Source organism: Henckelia pumila, chromosome 3, assembly GCF_033568475.1.
Source record: "Henckelia pumila isolate YLH828 chromosome 3, ASM3356847v2, whole genome shotgun sequence".
In the NCBI taxonomy this organism is placed as follows: Eukaryota; Viridiplantae; Streptophyta; class Magnoliopsida; order Lamiales; family Gesneriaceae; genus Henckelia; species Henckelia pumila.
Window position 1 is genome coordinate 162643785 of NC_133122.1, and position 25391 is coordinate 162669175.

The 25391-nt window shown below is 39.4% G+C and overlaps 2 protein-coding genes across 3 annotated transcripts; one reads left to right on the plus strand and one right to left on the minus strand.

The window, feature by feature from the left end:
- Window positions 1–494: 494 nt before the first annotated feature.
- On the plus strand, window positions 495–4869 carry LOC140887816 (large ribosomal subunit protein uL18-like). 2 transcript variants are annotated; one of them, XM_073295308.1, is made up of 10 exons: window positions 541–643; window positions 1089–1206; window positions 1397–1466; window positions 1555–1646; window positions 2034–2160; window positions 2239–2318; window positions 2510–2626; window positions 3035–3169; window positions 4033–4202; window positions 4387–4869. In XM_073295308.1, the coding sequence occupies exons 2-10, from the start codon at window positions 1189–1191 to the stop codon at window positions 4499–4501; spliced, it is 924 nt and encodes a 307-aa protein (XP_073151409.1). In that variant the 5' UTR covers window positions 541–643; window positions 1089–1188; the 3' UTR covers window positions 4502–4869. The 2 variants fall into 2 exon arrangements, with proteins under 2 accessions (XP_073151410.1, XP_073151409.1); XM_073295309.1 differs by lacking the exon at window positions 1089–1206 and having other exon boundaries at window positions 495–643.
- Window positions 4870–7146: 2277 nt separating this feature from the next.
- On the minus strand, window positions 7147–8747 carry LOC140892702 (protein ASPARTIC PROTEASE IN GUARD CELL 2). The gene has a single exon (XM_073301663.1). It carries the CDS (start codon window positions 8720–8722, stop codon window positions 7232–7234), a length of 1491 nt encoding a protein of 496 aa, XP_073157764.1. The 5' UTR covers window positions 8723–8747; the 3' UTR covers window positions 7147–7231.
- Window positions 8748–25391: the final 16644 nt, after the last annotated feature.

Consider the following 25391-nt stretch of genomic DNA (forward strand, 5'->3'; position numbering starts at 1 on the left):
GATGCAATGCATGCTCCGCACTGTTGTATTTGAAAATTTTCCCCACATTTTTCCGCATCATAATTCTTGAAAATATCCAAAAAAAAAAATACGGAATGTTACACCAACCCAAAACACCTATTTTAGGTAGGGGCGTGCCAAACCGTTGGACTTATGTGTAATTTGGTAAGTTATGACATACCAACCCATCACAATCCACTGTTAAGCGAGGCAGGACGGGCCAACCCATTATTTGATGGGTTGGAAAATTATCAATCCAACCTATTTATTTTATATGGCAGAACGAGTAAACTCGACGTATCTAATTCATTTTAACCTCTTAAAGCCCCCTTGATCCATACGACTAACATGTTAATCCGTTTTTGTTCCAGCGGTTTGCTAAAATCGCACCAATCGGCCTTTTTTGAGGTAGATTGGGTCGACTCAACAAGGAGAATCCAATTGCCAAGACGAAAAGGTGGGTTGGATCTTGGATAGCTCTAATGGATTGAAAACTATAAATATCGAATACAGCCCATTCTAGATTAATAAGCCCAACACAACAACTTCCTTGACTATTCCCTAGGGCTGTTGTTTACTGCATTCCGCCGCTGTTCTGAATATCCCACCAGGTTTCTCTCGTCTCCTGTAGAACTGATCGATGGTAAGTTTTTTTGATCTGCAAGAAATGACTTTTGACTGCTTTTGTGCTCTAATTTAGCTTCTGTTAGTTCTTGATTTTGAAATATGTGTTGCCATTGTACTGCTCTTTAGTATGTTCAATCTATATCAAGAAAAAAAATATTATACTGGATAAGTGATAGTTGATTAGTTTTTGAGGTTTCACTCGACATCGTGGATTAATTATTTTTCTCAGGGATGATTTATTTCTATCCCGTGCTTTTTCTGGGCTATCACAAAATTTTACATTTTACCATGATATAGTGGATGAGATTTAATATTACCTTTTAAGTTTTTTTTATATATTATATCCTCTTATGGATTTTTGTTGTATATCGTATGCGTTACACAACATTATTTTTTGTTGAATTTGGTTTAATTTTTTTTTTCATTTCTGTGTACCTTTTGATTTCTATGTGGTTTCTCAGGTTTGAACTTTCAATGGTGTGAAGTACATTTTTTGGCCCATAGCTGGACTTTGAGTGTGTCCCTACAAATTTTATTTTCCCGGGGGTTATTTCAATTTATATGGAACCAATTTGTATGGTATACAAGTTTTAGGCAGCTGTTGGCGGCCATGATTTTTTTTTAATATATTCTCTATCCTTGAGGATGTTAATTTATTGTGAATGTGCTGATTCCACCTGATTTGACTACAGGCCTTTTTAATATATTCTGTGTCCTTAAGGATGTTAATTTATTGTGAATGTGCTGATCCCACCTGATTTGATCACAGGCCTTTGCTAAAGCCCAGAAGACAAGATCTTACTTCAAGGGATTTCAAGTTCAATTGAAGAGAAGGAGCCGTATGTCTTCGGTGATTGTTTTTGTTTTCTTATTTTGAGCAGATAAGTTGGCGAACTATGAACTGTACTATCTCTTTCCTCAATTCAGAGGGTAAGACAGACTATAGGGCAAGGATTCGCTTGATCAATCAGGATAAGAATAAGTACAACACACCAAAATACCGGTTTGTTGTGAGATTTGTATCCTACCATAATCGTCTTTACTTACTAATTTATATAGTTCTATTGTTTATTTCTTGTATGCCTCTGCTATCTGCATTCAAAAGTATCAATTATTACAGGTTCTAAATTTTGGATTATTCCGGAACTCAGTAATTATTTTGGAAAACATTGTTTATTTTGTTTGATCTGTGCGATGTTGAATCATGCACCAAACTGTTTGGTCACTTTAAGTCACTTGGAATGGATATCTTTATTAATTTATGATCTTTCTACCAACGCATTGACACAGACTGTTGCAGATAGAATCAGTTATAAGTTAATGGTATTGTAATTTCATCTTTGTAATGTTGTGGATAAGTTATAAGTATCACTACAGTACAATATGTACCTTAACTTCATTCTTAGACCAATAAGAATATCATTGCTCAAATTGTATCTGCTAGCATTGCTGGCGACCATGTCCTTGCTGCTGCTTATTCGCATGAGCTGTCTCACTATGGTCTTGAAGTTGGCCTCACTAATTATGCTGCCGGTATTGTTGTATATTTATTTCTCACTTTTCTTACTCAAAATAAGGAAAAACATTCTAATGCAAACTTTTCCGATCTAGCTTACTGCACTGGGCTTCTATTGGCTCGTCGAATTCTGAAAAAGCTTGAAATAGATGAGGAATATGAAGGCAATGTTGAGGTGATTAGCCTCTTCTCCCTCCGCATTTATCTTTTTTTTTTTTAAAATCCTTCTGTTGGCTTTTGTGTGCGCATGAATACAAGCAGATCTATATGTCACACGTATTGGCTGGTGTTGGCAAGTGTGTGTGTGTGGTTCTTTTATGTTGGATTGCTTTATCTCCAACATAAATAGTACATATTCTTTTTTAGGCTACTGGAGAGGATTACTCTGTTGAACCAACTGAAAGTAGGAGGCCATTTCGTGTGCTCCTGGACGTAGGGCTTATAAGAACTACAACTGGAAACCGAGTTTTTGGTGCCCTAAAGGTATCTTTTTGTTTCCCTATATTAGGAATTGACATTCTGAAATTTACCCCGGGTTTCTTTAATTTTGTGTAGGCAATGCTATTCTTTTTACATGCGTCATCTGACTGGAAATAATTTGTTGTACTGTATCATCTGTGTAATAGACTTTACACAGATTTTTCTGATGAGTAGTAGCAACTGTGTACTATATGTAATCCCAAATTACACGTTGTATCCGCATGAGAAGGTTTTCTGATCAATCATTACCAACCGGTTTGCATTTGGGATTTTTGAGTCCGTGGTTCATGCTATTTTTCAGTAATGTCTGGTCTTATTATTTGCAAATTATTGTGGTGTGTTGGAAGAAATCGTGCTTATGCTGAAGCTTTATGATGTCAATAGTTGCTCAACTCTCTCATATCATTACAGGGAGCTCTGGATGGTGGACTTGACATACCCCATGGCGATAAGAGGTTTGCTGGATTTAAGAAGGACAACAAGCAACTTGACCCTGAAGTGCATAGGAAATACATATATGGAGGTCATGTTTCTGCCTACATGAACGTAAGTTTTAGATATGCACTATTTCCTTGCTTGACGCAGCGTTCTAAATGGCGGCCAAGGCGGCTGTTGACCTCACTCGTCTTTGCCTTAGATGGTTCTATAGGTGGTAGAAGATGAGCATGGCGGGTGAGACGTCAAAGTCAACAAATTTTTTTTAAAAAATAAAACTAGTAATCAATAAGCTTGTACCCTTTCTCTTCCAAAACATAATAGTCCCACCAGACCAGTTGCCTACAACCCCCTGCCTTGAATTGCCCACCGCCTCCTCCTACTACATCGGAGGAGGAGAATGAAGTTGTTGATTTTGAGTTAGATGATGAAAGGATTATGAATGTAGTGGTGCATCTGTAGATGATTTAGAAGATTAGCTATGTTTCGTCTAGTTCTTGTTGCCACGTCGGATTGAAAATTTGAATTTTAAACTTAAGCTTTTGGTATAAGTAATGATATTATTTTTTAGTATTAACCTGGTGATGAATTTTTATGAATTTCTTGTTAGTTGCATTTGTATTTATTTGCACCTTGTATAAATTAAATTTTATTTTATTGTATTTGCATCGCAGGAACCTTATTTATGCATAAACATCATTTAGTTGCATACATTACTTAAAGAATGACGACTATTTGTAATTTCATTTGCATGATTATATATATTTACGTATTAAAAAAATTCATCCCTCTAGGCAGACCGAGGTGGTAGGCGGTCACTGACTGCCCGCTACCGCCTACCTTCATTTACAACACTGTTTTGACGTTTGTCTATCACACTTACTAACTTTGATAGGTGTTATAGCTTACACCAATAAGTAAGATTTTATCCTTTTTATATAACTACAGTTGATTTTTGACCCTTGAATTTATAGAGTTTGATGGAAGATGAGCCCGAGAAGTACCAATCTCACTTCAGTGAGTTCATTAAAAAGGGTGTTGAGCCAGATACAATTGAGGAGATGTACAAGAAGGTTCATGCAGCCATTCGTGCTGATTCCGCTCAAAAGAAATCTGAAAAGAAGCAACCAAAGGAGCACAAGAGGTATGACATTCGCTTGGTAAAATATGAGTATGCATGGGCCATGGATGGTGCTGAAGTAAAGAGTTCTGTTTGATGAGCTTTGCATTGAGCTAATACAAATCTAAAGCATGTGCAATAGGACGTCCTTTTCAAGAATTAATATTACGCTACTTCTAACATATTTTTCGTTGGTCACTTTTTGCAGATACAACCTTAAGAAATTAACTTACGAGGAGAGAAAAGCGAAGTTAGTAGAGAGGTTAAATGCCCTGAATTCTGCGAAAAGAAACAATGATGAAGACGAGGATGATGATGAGTGAACATCATACTCCTAAGTCTAAATCTCGATCAATTTTGTTTTTATTGGTATGCTTGACATCTTTGTTTTGCGTGGGAGGATAATGAGTCACAGCTTGATACCTGTAGGTTGTGAGATTCCTTGTTTTTTCCCTTGCTCTAGATATTAAATTATCTCATTCAGTGTCTAATTTAAAAAGGATGTCATATTCACATGGCTGCATTCACTATTGGAAGTAGCTTAAAATGTAGCAAGAGTTTAACTATTCCCATTGAACTTAGCCACTCATCTGTTGATGGTGATTGTCTCGATCAGTACCTATGAGTACCTGGTCATGTGTGAACAGAGTGCAGAGAAATTATCCAAATATGCTGCTTTTACAACGTTGCATTCCGACTTCCCTGTTTGATTTTTGCACCTTTTGTTTTCTTGATATGGTTTATGTACTCGAAAATAATGTATTAGGAGCGCACCAATTTTGGTATTCTCCCCCCCCATCCTCGAGGCGCTGTATCAATGGGGAAGACGTGTGTGGTCTGTTAGCTGCTTATACGAATGACCATGTTCATTTAACAATGGGTTCGTAGACCCAATAATCAACAGCTAATGATGCGATCTGTAGGCACCTTCTAGTATATATTGGATGTAAAAGTTTTGGTGGGGAAAAATGGTTGTTTTCAGGGATAGTGGACGGATTCATCGATTCAAAAAACAAGATTACTTGAAAAAAAATGTCGGAAATCAGGAGCAGGAAATATAGCTTTATCTTTTATAAAGTGAAAAACAGGGGCCTCGGTTTTTAAAACTGCAGACTCGAAAAGTGGTGTTGATAGAACATTGTTCACACGATGTGATAGATTCAAACGAGTGCATTATTTCTAGTGGAAGGAAAGGTGGGGGCCTTTTCATGAGATGGGAAGTTGCAAGACATTTGGATACAACAATAGCTGTGACTCATACTGGACGTTTGCATGTGGGTGTTAACGATCAGGCCTTGGGCGAGAACAAGTATCGCAAAAAGTCATTGCTTGAATGAGTGAGATTAGCTACGCATCGAGGATTCCTCACATGTCCACCAATGGTGGTGGCTCCCTCTGCTTATAATTTGAATGCTCCTTTAGGACACAGAATCTTGCAAAGGAACGGCGGTTCGGGTGAATCTGTGTTGATCGCTTACAAAATCATCGTGAATGTATAATCTATGGCGACGTCTATTGCTTTAAGTCGATGGCCTTGAGTAAATTCTTGGACCATATACTAAGTGGTTCAGCAAATCCAATATTAAATCTGTTCCATTGATGTATGTGATGTCGTGATATTTTTTGAGCCTAGATCTTCTGGTGTAAAAGAAGCTCTAATTCCACGTAAATGGCCTTTTTGACTGAAATTATGTTCGTTTTGGTCACTTTTCTTAATTCAAAAGACGGGGACTCCCATTTTGTTCACATTATTTTGATTTAATGTATGAATAAAGTGATTGCAAAAAGTTCACATCTAAAGACTAAAGTCTTGATTACAATTACAGTGTTCTCTTGTAAAGAGGAGTAATCTGAAAGAGTGGATGCCCTGTTAGCCAACTTGTGGCTAATGGCCTTTATGACTATATGTAAACAATCTTTGTTTAATATAATTTACACTTTTATATTGGCTTTTGCTTTATCTTTTATCATATTATTATGTTGTGACGTACTATACGATGTTTAGATAAAGACCTTGAATATACTAGAGTGCATGTAAGATGTGATAGTAGATTTGAATGACTATCATGAAACACATCTTATAAACACTGTATATTCTAAACAGTTCATAGTCAATTGAGCCGTCCACAAATAAGGATAAGGATCGCTCAAGATTGAGACTAGCATTTGCGATGCCGAGTACCACGTTTTATTGGTATGGAACATAGAGATGTTCGAAGCATGCAAATAGATATTCATTTGATGGATGATCGAACTACCCTATTCGGACTTTCCAAGTGGTTTTCACTAATTGAGTGGAAATGTTCGTGATTTTGGTTGTACATCATTAGTCCTTACTACTTGAAACATCATGGAGATTCTATATGTTAGTACTGTACTTTGACTCGTTTACCGACTCTATGAGGGTCATCAGGTGTCGAGATTGGGTACAGTTACAACACATAACTGTTGCTTCGTAGAAACTTCTGATAGACTTTCTAGTGCAGTCTATCAGAGGGATTAAGAATTCTGTTCGTGGACCTGATTCAGGAGTTGATCGAGCGAGTCATCAGTTCCTGAGATATACAAGAAGAGCAGAATTTTCTGTTGGAGTCCATAACCTCAAGTTAAGACTTGAGAGGTAAAATTTAATTCTGTTTTATTTTACTTGTTTGTTTTAATCGTTAGGATTTGATACCCATGATCTGGAATCGTTCCAGATCAGAAAATAAAAATTTTAAACTTCCGCTGTTACGGGTATCACATCTGACTGATCCGAGACCGTGTTCCAACATAATGATTATCAAGCCAAAACGTACCCTCTTTGCTCTCTTTTCCGACCCTTTATGCCATCTCCTATCTAATACATACACACGGACGTCAATCCTATGTGGAATCACATTTCTTATTTATATACATTTTTAGTTACTGATGTAGAAGATCTCAACTCGATACAACAACACATACATAACAAACTATGGATTAATATACTAACCAAAATAGACAAATATATCAAGATACTATGCTCTATAATATAATTAAGACACTACCAAAACTCCAATCTACATACATCATCAACAAACATTGGGGCCGAAACCAACAAAGCCATTTGCTCCATCAAAAGAGATTTGAATCCCTTCTTGTTGAATGTTCCCTATTATGGAAAGCGTGGAGCTAGATGGCGCAAAGGCGAAACAGAATGTGCCACTTTCATCCACCGGAATCAGGAAGTTCCTTGCCGGAAGGGTCAGGATCGGGCCGCCCGACAAGAAAAACGAAACCGTTGGTACCCGAACCGTTACGAATCCACCCAAGTCATAACACGTGTCGAATATAGAAACTCCAGGGGCCCGAGGTAAGTTTCCGGTCTCGGCTATAAAAGTGTCTCGAAATGCCTCGTAAGCGTCCGCAGGCAAGCGCGTCACGGCGGTTCCCGTATCCATCACCACCCCGCCGTCGCCGAATTCGGTTATTTGAAAAGTGTTGTCGGGTATGGGCACCCGTTCACCTCCAACCCCGAGACCCGAAAGCCCAATGTAGTAAAAACTTGGGGCTCGAGGATTTCTTAGTAGTGGAACCCATGCAGCACCCACGGGCAGCACGGAGCGTCCGAACTCTAGCGACCCGGATGACTCGGTGCCCCGGCTCACTAAACAATAGCTAAATGCCCCACCCGTTTGCCCGCCCAACTGACCCACGATGGACATGGATCCTCCACCAAGACCCAACAACCCGGCAGCCCCGACGAACATGCCCCGATTCATATGCCCGCACCCGATAGCCAGGTTTTGGACCATCGTGTGCCCGATGGTCAGCGTCTCCAACGCTAAGTTACCCTTGGTGTACGACCCGTCTCCGTACGAAACCTCGTACTTACACCAACCCGAGTGGCAACCCGAATTCTCGACCCGATCACAGACCGTGGAGCTGCACGAGACGCCCGAGAAGGAAGCGGAATATGCCGGGTCGAATACCGGGTCGGATTGATGGTAACACTGTCTGCAAGGTTGGCATTGGACCCACACAATATCGCTCCCCGTATCAATCACCATGTATTGGCTTCTCGCCGGGCTACCCACTCCGATCCTCACGAAATATTCTCCACTCCCTTCCTCCATTCCGGAAACCACCTCCGACCCAAATCCCGCCACCTCGTACTCGGCGGCGGAGCCACCTGACAGCCGGTGGATCAAGCTAGCAACCCTCCTGGCATCCCTTTTCATTCGGCTTGCAAAACGACGGCCGTGGTCTTTATGCCATGAAAATGATATCTTGTCTCTGTGAACCAAGTTCAGCTTCACGCTAGAATTACGACTGATTTGTTTTTGAGCTGATCCATGATCAGTATCTTCAACACTGCTGTAGGCAGTACTGGCGACACCGGGGCGAGGACGTGGGCGGAGCTTTGTGGCGGCGATGGATTTCTTGATGTTGAGTTGTTCAAACGGAGGAAAAGGGATTGCATGGCCTGTGGAGGTGGTGGTTTCCGGGGTGGATAGAGTAATATGCGGCGGCAGCACAACAGTAAGCAAGAGAAATACTTGAAAGACAACAAAGACGAGCATTTTTCAACTTTATAGTTGGATGAGTGTTGTGGACTTGTGGGTGGCTTTGTGTGGGAAAGGAGGGACATTTATTTGCTTCGGCTTTAGGATATAAGGGGGAAAAAAGGTGTAATACAAATAATTGAATTGGGTAATAGGATTTTATAATTTTTATTTTTATGGTTTCAAGTTGGAAAAAGAATTTTGTTTGTCGATAAATTGGTGGATTTTCTCTATGTTAGTCATTACTTGTAAAAATAATAATAGTTTTTTTTTCGATTCAAATCTTATAATTTATTAAGATAAAAAGTGATCATCTGTTACAAGGTTAATCAACTAAAAAAAACAATTGATGCTCCAATACAAAATGAGAGGAAGAGAAAAAGCAAAAACAGCGATCGAATGAGCCATCTGATTCGCCGACCTCCAAAGGTGCCTGAGGTGAATAAAGCTGTGAGACTCCAGAATACTGCTAATATCTGATTCAATAGATCCCACATAACTAAGATCATTTCCTGGCCTTGTGAAGAGGTGGAGAGAATCCGATTTTATTTGATGAATTTGGATGTTGTGCTGTCGAACGGTATTGATGCCTTCCAGTATTGCAAGGAGCTCGACTATCGTGACAGAATGGGGCTTATCAATCATTTTACCAAAATCCAACACCGACTGGCCCTCGTGGTTTCAAATCACACCTCCAATTGCGTAACTTGTAGAGCTCTCCTTATAAGCCGCATCAATATCTAATCTGAAATTATTTTCTATCGGAGCAGTCCACGTCTCCGGCGAGGTGTTTTTACACGGATGGACTACTTTCACTACTGTTGCACGAGCGGCTAAGAATTATTGCAATAAATTTTCACACCAATCTGCATCCAAATCTCGAGCCTTGCCTTTCGAGTTGTGCAGGTAGCAAAGACTCTCATTCCATGTGGCCCAAGTGCACACAGCAAATTCCTCAAAATCTGGTTTACTCAACTTCTCCTTCATCCATAAAAATATATCAAACACATCCAGATGCCGCACATGTTTAAGAGTTGACCAGAGCCAACATATTTTCCAACAAGATTTCACGTCAGGGCACGAGAAGAGGGCGTGGCTCGTAGTATTCGATTTAGACTGACACATTGGGCACCTTCTAGAGCAGTCAAAACGGGTTGGGCCAGCCCGCCCCACCACGAAAAATTGGCGGGGTTGGGTTAGGATTTTACTGGTCCGTTTGGAGGCGGGCCTAAACAGGACAACTCGAACGGGCTGCGGGTTAAGGTGGGGCGGGGGTGGCCGGCCTGCCAGTTTTTTATAAAATAATTTTTTTAATTTTTTTTTGAATTATAGGCATAAAAACACTTATTTTTAAATAATGTTGTAGTAGCCCGTACCTAAAATTGGTGATTAAGTATTAATCACTCCAATAAATCATGTTAGTTAAGTTAAACATGATTAAGGAGACTTCAAATGGATAAACAGAGTCCGAAAATAGACCCAGAATGATCATAAATGGACCGGAGGATCAAGAGGAACGGACGTAACGTCCTGGGATCGGACAAAACGTTCGTGCCAGCAGAATGCGTCATTGCTTACGCATTTGATGGAACATCGGACGCAACGAAGGGCAACGGATGCAACGATCGTCGGACGAACGGACGCAACGTTGAGGAACAAACGTTTCGTTCCGTGTCTATAAATAGAGGTGCCGAGCCTCAGTTTCAAATGCACATTTCACCTCTCTTCTCTCGATTTCTTAGTCTTCTAACTTAGATCTAGGGAATTCTAGGCTTCCCATTGGAAATCCGAAAATGGCGTAGTGATCCAGGCGTCGTAGCGGAGCTGTGGCCTAGTTTTGAGGCAAGCGCAACAACGAGCTGACGACGGACGCAGGTATAGCTTTTGCTTCCTAAAAATATTTAAGAGTATACAATAGTTTAGTTAAGGCTTTTAGATCACTATAATGATATTAGTATCATTTGGAAGTGTAGTGCGGATTATAGGCGTGGACCTAGAGTTGGTAGAGCTTGCCTAGTATTTGAGGTACGAAAGTACTGTTCGAGATATCCTGACTGAGTATGCATGTATTATGTGACTGCATGATTTATATGACATGATTATATGCTGCATACATTTGCATATTGAGCTATCTCTTTTTGAGATGTCTGGTAGTAGGGTTTTACCCTATCCTGTTAGAGGATGGACTTCCATCGATTCGGGTCCTGAGTATCCACTAGTTATCGGTATGTGAGCCACTTCCTGAAGCAACGACACATCGTGCTACATACCATGGCCCGGTCTGTCTTTGTTATCTGATTCTTGGCCTCTAGTCAGTAGGAGGTACACTTGCATGTATAATCATACTCTCGTGCTGACCGTTTTATGCTCACGTCTCGTACTTTGTGTATCTGGACACCCTATTCCATGGGGAAGATTTGCGATTGGATGTGGCGGGTGGATCCAAGAGGGGCTAGGCAGTGGATGGCCAGCTGGAGCTTCGCCTAGGATTTTATTGCATTGTGTTGATACAGTATTTCGATTTGGTTGTATAACTATTTGGGTATTTACAGATTCCTTTTCTTGAGATTGTATATTGTTATTGTTTCCGCAGTTTAATTCTGGTTCATTATTTAATTAAGTTAATTGCATGCCTAAGTTTCTGATTAGTAGGTGATCTCGGTAAATGTCACTACATTCATAGTATCAGATCATGCATAATATTCTTGGGATTTAGATTCTGCATAAGATAACCGTGAGATAATTTTGTAGATGGCGGATCGCGATGATCAAAGTAGCCATGGCAGTATAGGTGGACGTTGGGGCGATGGTGATTGGGAGCGTCGTCGAGAACGACATTATCGTCCTCATGATGAGAACCGTTTTAGTGTGCGCCGGTTCTTACAGATGGGTCCTAAGCCCTTGGTCGGAGGCGAGACTCCGGAGGATGCAGAGAACTGGCTAAATCGGATGGAGACTTGTTTTCACACATTCCCTTGTAGTGAGGAGCAGAAGATGGAGACTCTTGGTTATCTTCTGGATGGATCGAGTGGTATTTCTTGGCCACATCATATCTAGAGAGGGAAATTCTATTGATCCGAGCAAGATCGAGGCCGTGCTTAATTGGTCGTGTTCGACGACGGTTGCTGAGATCCGTAGTTTTCTGGGTCTAGCAGGATATTATCGTCGCTTCATTCTGAACTTCTCACAGCTAGCTAGACCATTGATGCAGCTTACCCGCAAGGGTGTTGATTTCGAGTGGTCCTCAGAGTGCGAGAAGAATTTTTGTGAGCTTCGACGGCGGTTGACTTCTGCGCCAGTGTTGACATTAGCGTCAGGATCTGTAGGGTATGTGGTGTACACAGATGCTTCCCTTCAGGGGTTAGGTTGTGTTCTGACCCAGCATGGGCATGTGATTGCATACACTTCTAGACAGTTGAAGTTGCACGAAGACAATTATCCAGTTCATGATTTGGAGTTGGCAGCTATTGTGTTCACTTTGAAGATCTCGCATCATTACCTGTATGGCGAGAAATTTGAGATCTTCACCGACCACAAGAGTCTCAAGTATTTGTTCACTCAGGCGGAGTTGAACATGAGGTAGAGACGTTGGATGGACTTGCTTAAGGACTATGATTGCGAGATTAAGTACCATCCGGGAGCTGCTAATCTCACCGCTGATGCCTTGAGTCGCAAGGTGCGACTATCTGCAATTCAGAATTCTTCGATTTCTAGTGCGATCGGGGAGTGTTGTTCTTTAGGGTATACCTTCAAGCACAAGAAAGGTATGCAGAGTATCCAGATGTTTGCGATATTATCTGAGCCAGCTTTGTATTCGCAGATTCGGGATGCTCAGATGTATGATTCAAAGACCCAGCGTTTGGCTCGTCTAGCCAACGAGGGTAGTACGTCTGGATTTCACTATCAGTCAGATGGTTTTCTGTGTTTGTCTGGTAGACTTGTAATTTCGGAGGATGAAGAGTTGCGAGAAGAGATCTTATCTCAGGCACATCGCACTAAGTTGAGTATTCATCCGGGGAGCAAAAAGATGTACAAGGATCTACGTACTCGGTTTTGGTGGAAGGGGATGAAACGCAGCGTGTATCAGTATGTTTCAAAATGCTTGGTTTGTCAGCAGGTCAAGGCAGAACACCGACGACTTGGAGGTTTGCTTCACAGTCTGCCTATTCCTGAGTGAAAATGGGAGCTTATCACGATGGATTTTGTGACCCATTTGCCGGTCTCCTCAAGGAATTGTGATGCTATATGGGTTGTGGTGGACCGACTCACCAAGTCAGTGCATTTCATTGCCTATAGCCGAGAGTACTCTATAGATCGTATGGCTCGGTTGTACATTCAGGAGATAGTTCGACTTCATGGAGTGCCTGTGAGCATTGTCAGCGATCGAGACCCCAGGTTTACTTCTAGGTTCTGGGGGAGTGTTCAGCATGCGATGGGCACTACTCTAAGTTTGAGTACTGCCTATCATCCGGAGACAGATGGACAGTCAGAGCGTACTATCCGTACTTTGGAGGATATGCTTCGAGCTTGCACTATGGATTTTTGTCCAGCCTGGCAGGATCATTTGCCATTGATTGATTTCACTTACAACAATAGCTATCATAGTAGTATTGGAATGACACCTTTTGAGGCGTTGTATGGGCGGCGTTGTCGTACTCCACTCTTTTGGGAAGAAGTATGGGAGAGACAGGCTAAGGGACCGGATTTAGTCCAGCAGACAGCACATGTTGTTGATCAGATCAAGAAATGGATTAAGATTGCACAGGATCGTCAGACCAGCTATGCTTATACTAAACGTAGACCTTTGCAGTTTGATGTTGGGGAAAAAGTGTTTCTAAGAGTTTCACCTTTCCGCAGGATTCTCAGATTTGGCCTCAAGGGCAAGTTGTCTCCAAGATTCATCGGTCCGTTTGAGATCTTGGAGAGCATTGGCGATTTAGCGTATCAGCTAGCTTTGCCACTGTATCTGTCCAGTATTCACGACGTGTTCCACGTATCTCTATTGCAACGGTATGCGGCAGATCAGTCTCATATTCTGCAGCCGTCTGAAGTTCAGGTGGATACGGATTTGACTTATGTAGAGAGACCTATTCGTATCCTGGATCGTAAGGATAAAGTCTTGCGTAATAAAGTCATTCCTATGGTTTTAGTTCAGTGGCAGCGCCGAGGCACTGAAGAAGCCACTTGGGAGCTTGAGAGCAGGATGCGTTCAGAACATCCTAAGTTATTTTGATTTTGTTGTCGTGTTGTATTCAGTTGTGAACTCTGTAAACGTTTGATTTGAATAAAGACGTTTCTGCATGTTGTTTTACATTCAGTACTTAAGATCCTATTTCGAGGATGAAATATCTTAAGTGGGGGAGAATGTAGTAGTCCGTACCCAAAATTGGTGATTAAGTGTTAATCACTCCAATAAATCATGTTAGTTAAGTTAACCATGATTAAGGAGACTTCAAATGGATAAATGGAGTCCGGAAATAGACCCAAAATGATCAGAAATGGTCCGGAGGGTCAAGAGGAACGGACGCAACGTCCTGGGATCGGACGCAATGTTCGTGCCAGCAGAATGCGTCATTGCTTACGCATTTGATGGGACATCGAAAGCAATGAAGGGGAACGGACGCAACGATCGTCGGACGAACGGATGCAACGTTGAGGAACAGACGTTCCGTTTCGTTCCATGTCTATAAATAGAGGTGCCGAGCCTCAGTTTAAAATGCACCTTTCACCTCTCTTCTCTCGATTCCTTAGTCTTCTATCTTAGACTTAGGGATTTTTAGGCGTCCCATTGGGAATCCGAAAGTGGCGTAGCGATCCAGGAGTCGTAGCGGAGCTGTGGCCTAGTTTTGAGGCAAGCGACAGCAACGGGCTGACGACGGACGCAGGTATAACTTTTACTTCCTAAAAATATTTAGGAGTATGCAATAACTCAGTTAAGGATTTTAGAGAACTATAATGATATTAGTACTTTCGTACCTCAAATACTAGGCAAGCTCTATAACTTTTGCTTCCTCTTCATACTCTAGCAGCGACATCTTTTGAGGCGCACCAATTTTTTTTTAAAAAAATGAAACAAAAATTCTTTGAAAAAATCTACTCCATCCGGGTCATGTACGAGGAATTGAAATCCTAATTACCACGTCCAAGACTAAGTTTGCGGATTCAATGGGGTTAACGCTCGATCCGGGCTATAGACGAGGGGATTGAAATCCGAATCCTATCATAGTTATAGCTAAGTTTGCGGATAATTATTGGGGCTCTAAGAAAAACCGGGTGTAAAATCCGAAGGTTCGTAATTTATCTCAAGAGAGTTGTATTTTTGTTAGAGATTATTGGGAGGAAGGAACACTTGATTGTGACACTTGCATTGATTTGTCATAGGTCGCTAAGCAGTCGTAGAACGGATTATTTTGAAGTTGCATGTAGTTGGAATAACATGGCACACAAACACGTTCACATTAAACTGATGGTGTATTATGGAAAATCGAGAGAAATTTTTTGTGATTTTGTTTTTTTTGGTGTTGGAACTTATCGGAAGCTGTATTTTCCATAACTCGTCCTTACTTATGTTTGTGTTTGCATATTGTTTTTGCTTGTCTTGCTCGAGGGCGAGCAAGATTTAAGTATGGGGGTGTTGATAAGTGCATTTTGTATGCATTATTTTATGTCTATTTTGCATGCATTCGTATGGTCTCATATTGTTTTATGTGTTTTTTTATGTGATTTATTGCTTATATGTGCATTTCACTCTCCGGGTTAATTTTGTAAGAAAATGGATTTATGAAGAATGAATTACGGAGCAGCCATGATTCAAAAATCATATTTTATTTTAGAAAGATCCAATTCCGATCTGCACCTTTCAAAATAAATTTCAAGATGTTTTGAAGCTGCTGTCCAAATTTCAGGTCCATCCGACGGCTAGAACTCAAAATATGAATTTTTCAAAATTGTTGCGCGCAGCAGAAAATTGAGCTCGCTCGAGCGAGCGAGACGGGCCAAAATTCCTTCGGAGCATAAAGTTACTTGCTCGAGCGAGACTTGTTCTCGCTCAAGCGAGCAAAGAGTACAGAATTTATATTTTTGAAAACTCTTGCTCGGGAATGATACTATCTTTTGAAGACACTTGGGCATATAAATACGAATCTATTCATTAGATTAAGTGTTCCGAACGCAGACAACACAAGGGAGGCGGCTTCAAAGCTTGGGAGAAGATTTCTACACTTTTTCTTCTTCTGTTCTTCTTTATTTTTCTTTATTGAATTATAATTTAAATTATTGAGTAGTTTGTTTTCAACCAAGACGAAGTGATTGGGATTTTTCAGAGTTGATTTTATTTTATTGATTGTCAGATTTATATTTGTCTTGTGGATAGTCTGATCAACTGTTTGCTTGCATGTTAATAGATTCCAAGTCAAAAGAGGAGGTATTAATTTCGATCACTTTGATAATCAACACATGGTAAAGCCAACTAGAAATAAAATTCGATTTCAGTGTGCGGTTTGGGTGTAAACTGAATTTTCACAAATATTTAATGCATTCAAATTTGATTAGTTTTACGAAAGATAAATCCGTCAATATTTGAATAGGTTTGATTGTTCTAGAAATAGATATTTGAACAAGTTAGGAGAATTTCCGTAATCTAAGATTAAATTTGAGTCCTAAATCGGTTACATGTTACATGATTTGTTCAATACTTACGTGTGTCTTGGTTGTCTCGTTTTAATTAAATTTTTTTTTCAACTATTTTAATTCTTATTTCTTCAGATGTTTTTATTATAAATTCTTATTTTATTTAAATCAAATTTCTTTTTATGATTTTGTCTAGATTAAGCTAAATAATTAATTTTTGAGAATTGACTGCAGTCCCTGTGAGATCGATACTTGAACTCTCTGTCCACTTTACTATTACTTGACCTGGTACGCTTGCCAGTAGATTTATATCACACCGATTTAGCCCGTCAATAGGGAAGAAACCTACACGAGGTAGGAAAAAATTATCTTTTTAAAAATAATAATAAATTAATTGCACAAATTAAACCAATCGAAATTGATTTGATTAGTGAAATTTTAAGGTATTAATTGGTTGCTTCGGTTTGTTCTAATTAATTTAATCGATTTTGGATAATCTGATTTGGTATGTGATCTAACGTGTACAAATATTGCTCGTGTTTCTATTATACTAGACAACGGCGCACATACAACATATGCATGTTTTACTATGTTGGGTACGAAAATTTCTAGAATCTTGATTTTGATGATAACAAAATTTCTTATTGTGTTTCTAACGTATTTACTTAAATGTGTAGTTGATAGATCACAAAGTGGAATTTCAGCACAACTTAGTTTCTGGCGCATCTGTTCGTTTCAAAAATATCTCAGAGCTCAGTGATCCAAATAACCAGCCGCCAAAACCGTTGAACATCCAACTTAAAACTCTACAAGTCATATTTCAGACCAGTTGGACGAGTTCAGATGTTATCTAGGTCAAACTTGTTAGAAATTTAACACACTAAATAAATAATTAATTCTATCTATCTATGCAAACACAATACATAAAGATCGATATGCGTAAATATAAAAACAGGAACGAGTTCTAACCTCTAGCCGTTGATATTGAATTGAGATATGAACTGGAAAGATCACAAGAACACGGAGAAACATAGAGATCTTCTAAACATTTATGCAATTTTATGAGATGGTGTATTTTCTGATTAACTGCATATATTTAGGGACCCTGTATGCCACTATTTATAGATGTTCTCTAACCATAATAGAGAATCTCAAGATTTGGAAAATCTTGATGATATTTATCCGGGATATGGTAATTCAAATATTAAAATATTTATCATCATCATCCAAATAATATTCTTGATTTTCTTTTTTTTTTAAATATGAGACGTCTCCCATATTTATCTTGATGAAATATGTTGATCATAATTAAATTATTTTATGGACTAAATTAAAATAACCTAACAGTAGTCTCCCACTTGGTCTAAATATTTCAAATGAATTGAATAATCAAGAAATCAATAATCAACTCAAGTCAAGAAACAAATACACGAATCATGGAGACAAGTCCTTTTTTATTGAGTATTATCCATGTATCACATGTATCATATTCCTTAATATATCTTAATGAATAAAAACATGGTTTATTCTAGGTCAACTTAATAGATATTTTTTCAATAAAATCGAATATGCTTGAAGAGAGCTCACTCACACAAAGAGAGATGTATTTTATAGAATAGTTGAGTGAGAGTCTTTTCACAAAGACATTAAATAATGTGTAATATTTATATTTTATTGTGAAACTTGTTGTCCCAACCATAGTTAAGAGTTGATATGAGTTTGTATTAGGCAATGTGTAAGTCCTAAGTCGAAATGGGTTTGTACAAATGACTTATATAAATCAAAGTCTTCTAGTAGAATCCTTTCGAAAATGGGAGAAATGAGATATAGAAGGATTTGGTATTCGAACTTCCATAAACAAATTCTTATTTCATTATTTTATTGCATTTACTTGTTTTTATTTTGGATTGCATTGTTGAAGCATTTTATGTGTTTGATAAAATACAAAAATATTGCTTAAACAGTTTTTAATACAATGTTTCAACCAAACTAATTTTATTATTTCAAATTGCATTATTTTCAAATGATTTCTAAATGTTTAAATCAGTTTAGAGGGATTATTTTAAGTTTATTCCGCTCGGTTTGAAAATAGAACAATTCATGTTTGAACGTTTCAAGAACAAGCTATTGTAGCTCAAAATATTTTAAAAGTGTGTATTGATCACCTCCCTCTACACACATTTTTCCTAACATACTCTAAAAAAATACATGTGTTACTAAACAATCTTAAATTGAAAATGAAATGCTATTGATTTAATGTACCACGACATATTTTTATTTTAAAATATGGAATAATCATCTATCGTTTATGTAGTGACCCGCACTAAAATTACCTACTAATTAAGAGCTTACGCATGCATTAATTTAATTAAAAAATAATCAAAAATTTAAACAGCGGAAAACATAACAATAATCCAAATACAATTCCAAGAAAATGAATCTGTAAAAATACTTAAGTTATACAACCAAATTGAATGTAGTGTATAAACCCAAATAACATAAATAATGAAAGCTTAGACAAATACAAACATCCTCAACTGCTGTAAGACTGCAACTTAAGATCTCCTCGAACCACCATTATCCAATCGCAAATCTGCCCCATGGAATAGGGTGTCCCAAAAACAGTGCGAGGACGTGAGCATAAAATGCTCAGCATGAGAGTATGAGTGTACAAATATTATATGCGCATGAATGCAAGTGTACGGGTTACCAGTACACGAGATCAATAATCTCTGGTCAAGAACATACTCAAGCCCTAGTTATGTAGCACGTTGTGTTGTCGCATCAGGAGGTGGCTCTCATATCCAACAGTGGAATAACGGTGACCTGACACGAGTCGGCCACGTGTCCAAGCATCCACTAACAAGATATGGTAAATACCCTATTACCGGATATCACAAGGATACAAGCTCAAGATAATCATGCATTCAGCATAATAACATGTCATAATATATGCAGATAAAATCATGCCATATAATCAATGCAACACATAATACATGCATACTCAGTCAGAATATCTCGAATAGTACTTTCGTATCTTAATTCTAAAGGCAAGCTACACCAGCACTAAAGTCCAAGCCAATAATCACAAGATTACTAATATCATTAATCAATATTTAAAAGCCATAACTAAGCTAATAGATACTTCTAAACTATTTATAGAGTCTAGGGTTATACCTCGTTAGCCCGTTGATGACGAATTCCCTGGAACTTGGGCACAACTCTGCTACGACTTTCGGACGCCTTGCCAAGACCCGCCCCTAGCAAAATAAGGCTGGAAAACCCCTAAAATACTTAAGAAACGAGATTGGAATCAAGTGTATTGGAAATTAGAAATGAGTCTTGAAAGCCCTATTTATAGGCGGAGATCGGAAGTTCCGAACTCCCGATCGGAAGCTCCGATCTCGCATGCACACAATGTTGCAGCAATGCAAAGATCGGAAGCTCCAAACGCCCCTTTTGAAGCTCCGATCTCCTGTGTTTCCAATCAGCATTGAAACTTCAAAATTTGCATGGCCTAACCGAGATCGGAAGCTCCGATCATGTTCAGAAGTTCCGATCTTTCACGTAGCTTCCGAACAGCTTCGCTCTTTTCGATCCTGTCCAAGTCAAACTCTCGAATATTTGACTAATTTTGACATTTTGAATTCGATTTCTTGATCTGTTTGATCAAATTAAAGTCCCTTAATCATGATTAACTTAATTAAACTTGTTTGGTCACGTTAATCATATAAATTAGAACTGGTCTACTACATTCTTCCCCTACTTAAGATATTTTGTCCCCGAATAAATCTTAATATGCAAACAAGATACTGAGCAACATCCTTTATTCAAACTGAATAATTTACATACAACTGAAATACAACATAATCAAAACAACTCTGGATAATCTTCACGCATACGACTCTCAAGCTCATAAGTGGCTTCTTCAGTGCCTCGACGCTGCCACTGAACCAGAACAAGAGGTATAACTTTGGTATGCAACATCTTAACCTTCTGATCCAGAATACGCAACGGTCTCTCCACATATGTTAGATCTGTATCCAAATAAACCTCAGACGGCGGTAGATATGATACTCATCTGCCACATACCATCGCAACAGCGATACATGGAACACATCGTGGATATTAGACAAATATGGTGGTAGTGCCAACCTGTAAGCCAAATCTCCTACATTTTATAAAATTTCAAACATACCAATGAATATAGGAGATAGCTTACCCTTGAGACCGAATCTCAGAATCCTGCGAAATGGTGAAACTCTTAAGAACACTTTCTTGCCCACCTCAAACTGCAAGTGTCTTCGCTTAAAATTCTCATAGCTACCATGTCGATCCTATGCAGTCTTAATCCGCTTCTTGATCTGGAAAACGATATCAATAGCATGCTGGACTAATTTTGGTCCCTCTACCTGTCGCTCCCCCACTGCTTCCCAGAATAGTGGAGTACAACATCGTCGCCCGTACAACGCTTCAAACGGTGCCATACCAATTCTATGGTGATAACTGTTGTTGTACGTGAACTCAATCAATGACAACTGATCTTGACAAGCTGGACCAAAATCCATAGAACACGCCGGTAACATATCCTCAAGAGTACGCATCGTGCGCTCCGACCCCGTCAGTCTCTGGGTGTTAAGCAGTACTCAAGCTAAGATTAGTACCCATAGCAAGCTCAAAACTCCCCCAGAATCTGGAATTAAACCTAGGATCTCGATCGCTAACTATATTCACAGGCACTCCATGAAACCGAACAATCTTATGAATGTACAAGCGAGCCATCCTATCAAAATTATAGTCTCAGTTATAAGTAATGAAATGTGCTGACTTGGTGAGTTGGTCCACCACAACTCAGAAAGCATCACAATTCCCCGAGGACACCGACAAATGGGTTACGAAATCCATCGTGATCATTCCCATTTCCACTCAGGAATAGGTAAACTGTGAAACAAACCTCCAGGTCGTCGGTGCTCTGCCTTGACTTACTGAGACACCAAAAATCTGGAAACATACTTATACACGCTGCGCTTCATTCCTTTCCACCAGAACCGAGTACACAATTCCTTGTGCATTTTGTTGCTACTTGGATGAATACTCAACTTATTACGATGGGCCTGGGATAGAATCTCGTCCATCAAAGTATCATCCTCTGGAACTACAATACGGTCAGACAAACAAAGAAAACCATTTGACTGTTAATGAAATCCAGAAGTACTACCCTCATTGGCTAGAAGATCCAAACGCTGAGTCTTCGGATTCGATATCTGAGCATCCCAAATCCGAGAATAAAAGGCTGGCTCAAATAAAATCGCAAACATCTCGATACTCTGCATAACTTTCTTATGCTTGAAGGTATATCCCGAAGAACAACAATCTTGAATCGCTCTAGACACAAGAAAAGTTTGGAGTGCGGATACTCTAACCTTGCGACTCAGGGCATCAGCGGTGAGATTAGTAGCTCCTGGATGGTACTTAATTTCACAATCATAATCCTTCAGCAAATCCATCCAACGTCTCTGTATCATTTTCAAATCCTCATGAGTTAACAAATATTTGAGAGTCTTATGGTCTGTGAAGATCTCAAATCTCTCTCCATACAGATAATGACGCCAAATGTTCAATGTGAAAACAATAGCTGCTAACTCCAGATCATGCACTGGATAGTTATCCTCGTGAACTTTCAACTTTCTAGAGGTATACGAGATAACATGCCCATTTTGAGTCAGGACACAACCCAAACCCTGAAGAGAAGCATCCATATAAATCACATACCCTCCAGATCTCGACGGTAATGCTAGCACAGGTGCAAAAGTTAACCGTCTACGAAACTCACAGAAATTCTCCTCACACTCTGAGGACCACTCTAAATCCACGCCCTTCCGATTAAGCTGCGTCAAGGGTCGAGCTATATGCGAGAAATTTGCGATAAAGCAACGATAATACCCTATCAATCCCAGAAAACTACGGATCTTAGCAATTGTCGTCGGACGCGACCAATTCAACACAACTTCAATCTTGCTCGGATCTACAGACACCCCATCCCTAGATATGATATGTCCGAGGAAAACCACTTGATCCATCCAGAACTCACATTTACTCAGCTTAGCGTACAATTACTTTCATCGAAGAGTCTGCAACACTTACCTAAGATGATACAAATGCTCATTCACATCACATGAATATACTAAGATGTCATCAATGAACACGACGATAAACTTGTACATAAATTCCCAAAATACCCGATTCATCAGATCCATAAATACAGCCGACGCATTAGTCAAACCAAATGGCATTACTAAGAACTCATAATGCCCATACTTGGTCCTAAATGCTGTCTTGACTATATCCTGTTCTCAGACTCAAATCTTGTAATGCCTCGATTTTATTATAATTGAGTTTAATTGAGATAATCAGAGTTTTCAATTGTTAAGGGCCGTTTTGATATTTCTCAGGGTTCATTTTGCAAACTTTGGAGAATTGAGGGACTAAAGTGAAAAACTTGAATTTTATATATATTATCAAGCAAGTTGACCAATCAATCACCTCCTCTCCTTCCTCCCTACTCTCACGCGATCTCTCTCCTCCAAGAAGACATGGCCATCAATTTTTCAAGCTCTTCTTCCATCTGATTCGCACGATCCGACCGTCAGATTTTAGTTACGAGTTGAGTTTCACGATCACCGCAGCGAGGGCTTCGTTTTGACGTAAGTTTTGCTACGATCCACGAACTTTGATTTTTGTTGGGTTGTCAGAATTTGATAATTTTCGGGTATGTTGTTCTTGACATAGCATAGACTGTGTATTCGAAGTCGGTTTGGAAATAGATCGAAGTTTGGATTTTATATGATTTTTGGAGCTAAATTTCAAAAATGAGTCTTGGGTTTTTGGTTGGATTTTGGTTGTTTTATTGGATTGGAAGATGAGTTAAGTTGTATTGTTGATGATTATTGATTGGAGATTTTTGGTTTGACCGTTTATAGTCGTTATGCCGTCGAAATCGAGTTTTGTATTATCGGTTGTATTGTTTCGGTTTGATTTCCGGGTTTGTTTGAGTTGTTGAATTGATATCGAATCCGTATGTTCTACATTTTCAGATTTGGATTGGAGATTCGGGTTTGGATTGAACTTGGAAGTTTGAACCGATTCGAGAGTTGAAGACGATATATTATTGAGCTTCTTGTATTGATTCGTTTCGATTCTATTGTATATTGATTTGAGTTCGTTGTCATTTTCAGATTTGAATCCTCGACAAACTTGAAAAGGTAAAAGATGACATTGAATTGAATGAGGTTGAATACTCGAGTTCGATTGATTCTCGAGTCCCGAAAATCACATACTGCATGTTTAATTGTTGGTGTGAACTTGATTGATTATGTTGTTTACACTTGCATCCATATTGAGCTGAATATTCGATTTGTTTTGAAATTAGACGATTTAGGGAGCTATATTGAAGTGGCTTTGGATTTAGAGTTTTTCCAAGTTCAAGAATACTTCTTATAGTTGCTCTGAAGTCTAGGGGTTTGAGTTGTGCGACATTCACCCCGAATGAGAGTGTAGGTGGGTTGTTTGTAATGACTTGGCCCCGGGATCTCAACCAAGTACTGATCGATTTTTCGATTATCTGATTTGATAATCTCGAGTTTTGAAGTCATGCATACATCCACCCTCATTTGATTTATTGATGATTATTACATTTCAATATGAGGTGTTTATTTGATATTGTATGCCTGTCTCTTTTACTTAGAAATTATATTTCTAACCGGGTTATCCGGCTGTTGTTTTTGTTTGCATGTGTACTTGACAACAGGAGGATCAGGAGCCGGACCGAGTCGTCTGGGTTAGCTCGGGTGAGAATGATAGAAGTGAGACACTGTGTGTCATAGGGTTGTGTCTTTTGGACTTGTATCATTTTGAATAGTCGAATAAACCCTATCGTCGAACCTGTTATTGTATTTTGGACAGAACTTAGAATATTGTATGTTCTAAATATTGATATGTATGTATGCTTGGGTTTCAAATTGGTTGGAATTGGCTTTGCATGATTTTTTCCAGGTTCCTGCACCGTTTTGTCCTTTTGGCCTGCGCGCGAGCGAGGCTTGACCTCGTGCGCGCGCGGGGTGCCTGGAGGGGCTTGGGTATTTTTGCCCGCGCGCGCGCGAGCACTCTTCTCGCGCGGGCGCGAGCAATCCGCGAGGCCTCTGGCCTCTTTGCCTGCGCGCATGCGTTTTTTTTTGATTCGTTTTCCCTTGGCTCTTTGTGTTCGATTGTACTTAATTATTCAAGATTAGAAGATTAGAAACGGGGTCTCACATTAAGTGGTATCAGAGCGCCATAAGATTCTTGGAATTGAACTATAGTGAGCGGGGTTGATCGAGTTCGCATGAATTGAATTCTCGCATGTGATTGATTTATTTAAATGATTATTTTAAATACGTGCGAGCATGCTTTATTGATTCGTGAATTAATTGAATTACATGAGTTGTGATTTAATTTATAAAGCATGAATTACGTGATATATATTTGCCTTGTGCTATTATCTGTTCTCGTATAACATTGAGATTCATGAGTACTCAGAGCAGAGTTTCGGACACCGAGGTTATGAGATTGAGATTGAGTTTGAGATATTGTGTCCTAACCCTTTGATATCAGATGACACCTCGACGATCTGTGAGAAGGAATCAAGCACCTTTGGTACCTCCTTCTACTGAGAATCCGCAGACAGTAGTAACTCCTCCGAATGATCAGGGTAATACTGGAGTGGATCAGTTTGATGCAACCGCGACCCCTATGGAGACTCTATTGAAGAGATTTCGATTGTTTCGACCGCCTTACCTTGACTGGTACCGAGAACTCCGTTGACTGTGAAAGTTGGCTAGAGGACATTGATCAGCTATTTGATTCTCTCGACTATACCGATGACCGTAGAATCAGGTTAGTCATTCACCAGCTACATGGAGTTGCTAAGAATTGGTGGACTACAAACAAGAGGGCAAATGAGAATCGAGGCACCGTTATCACTTGGAGTTTGTTCAAGACTGAGTTCTACAAGCGATTATTT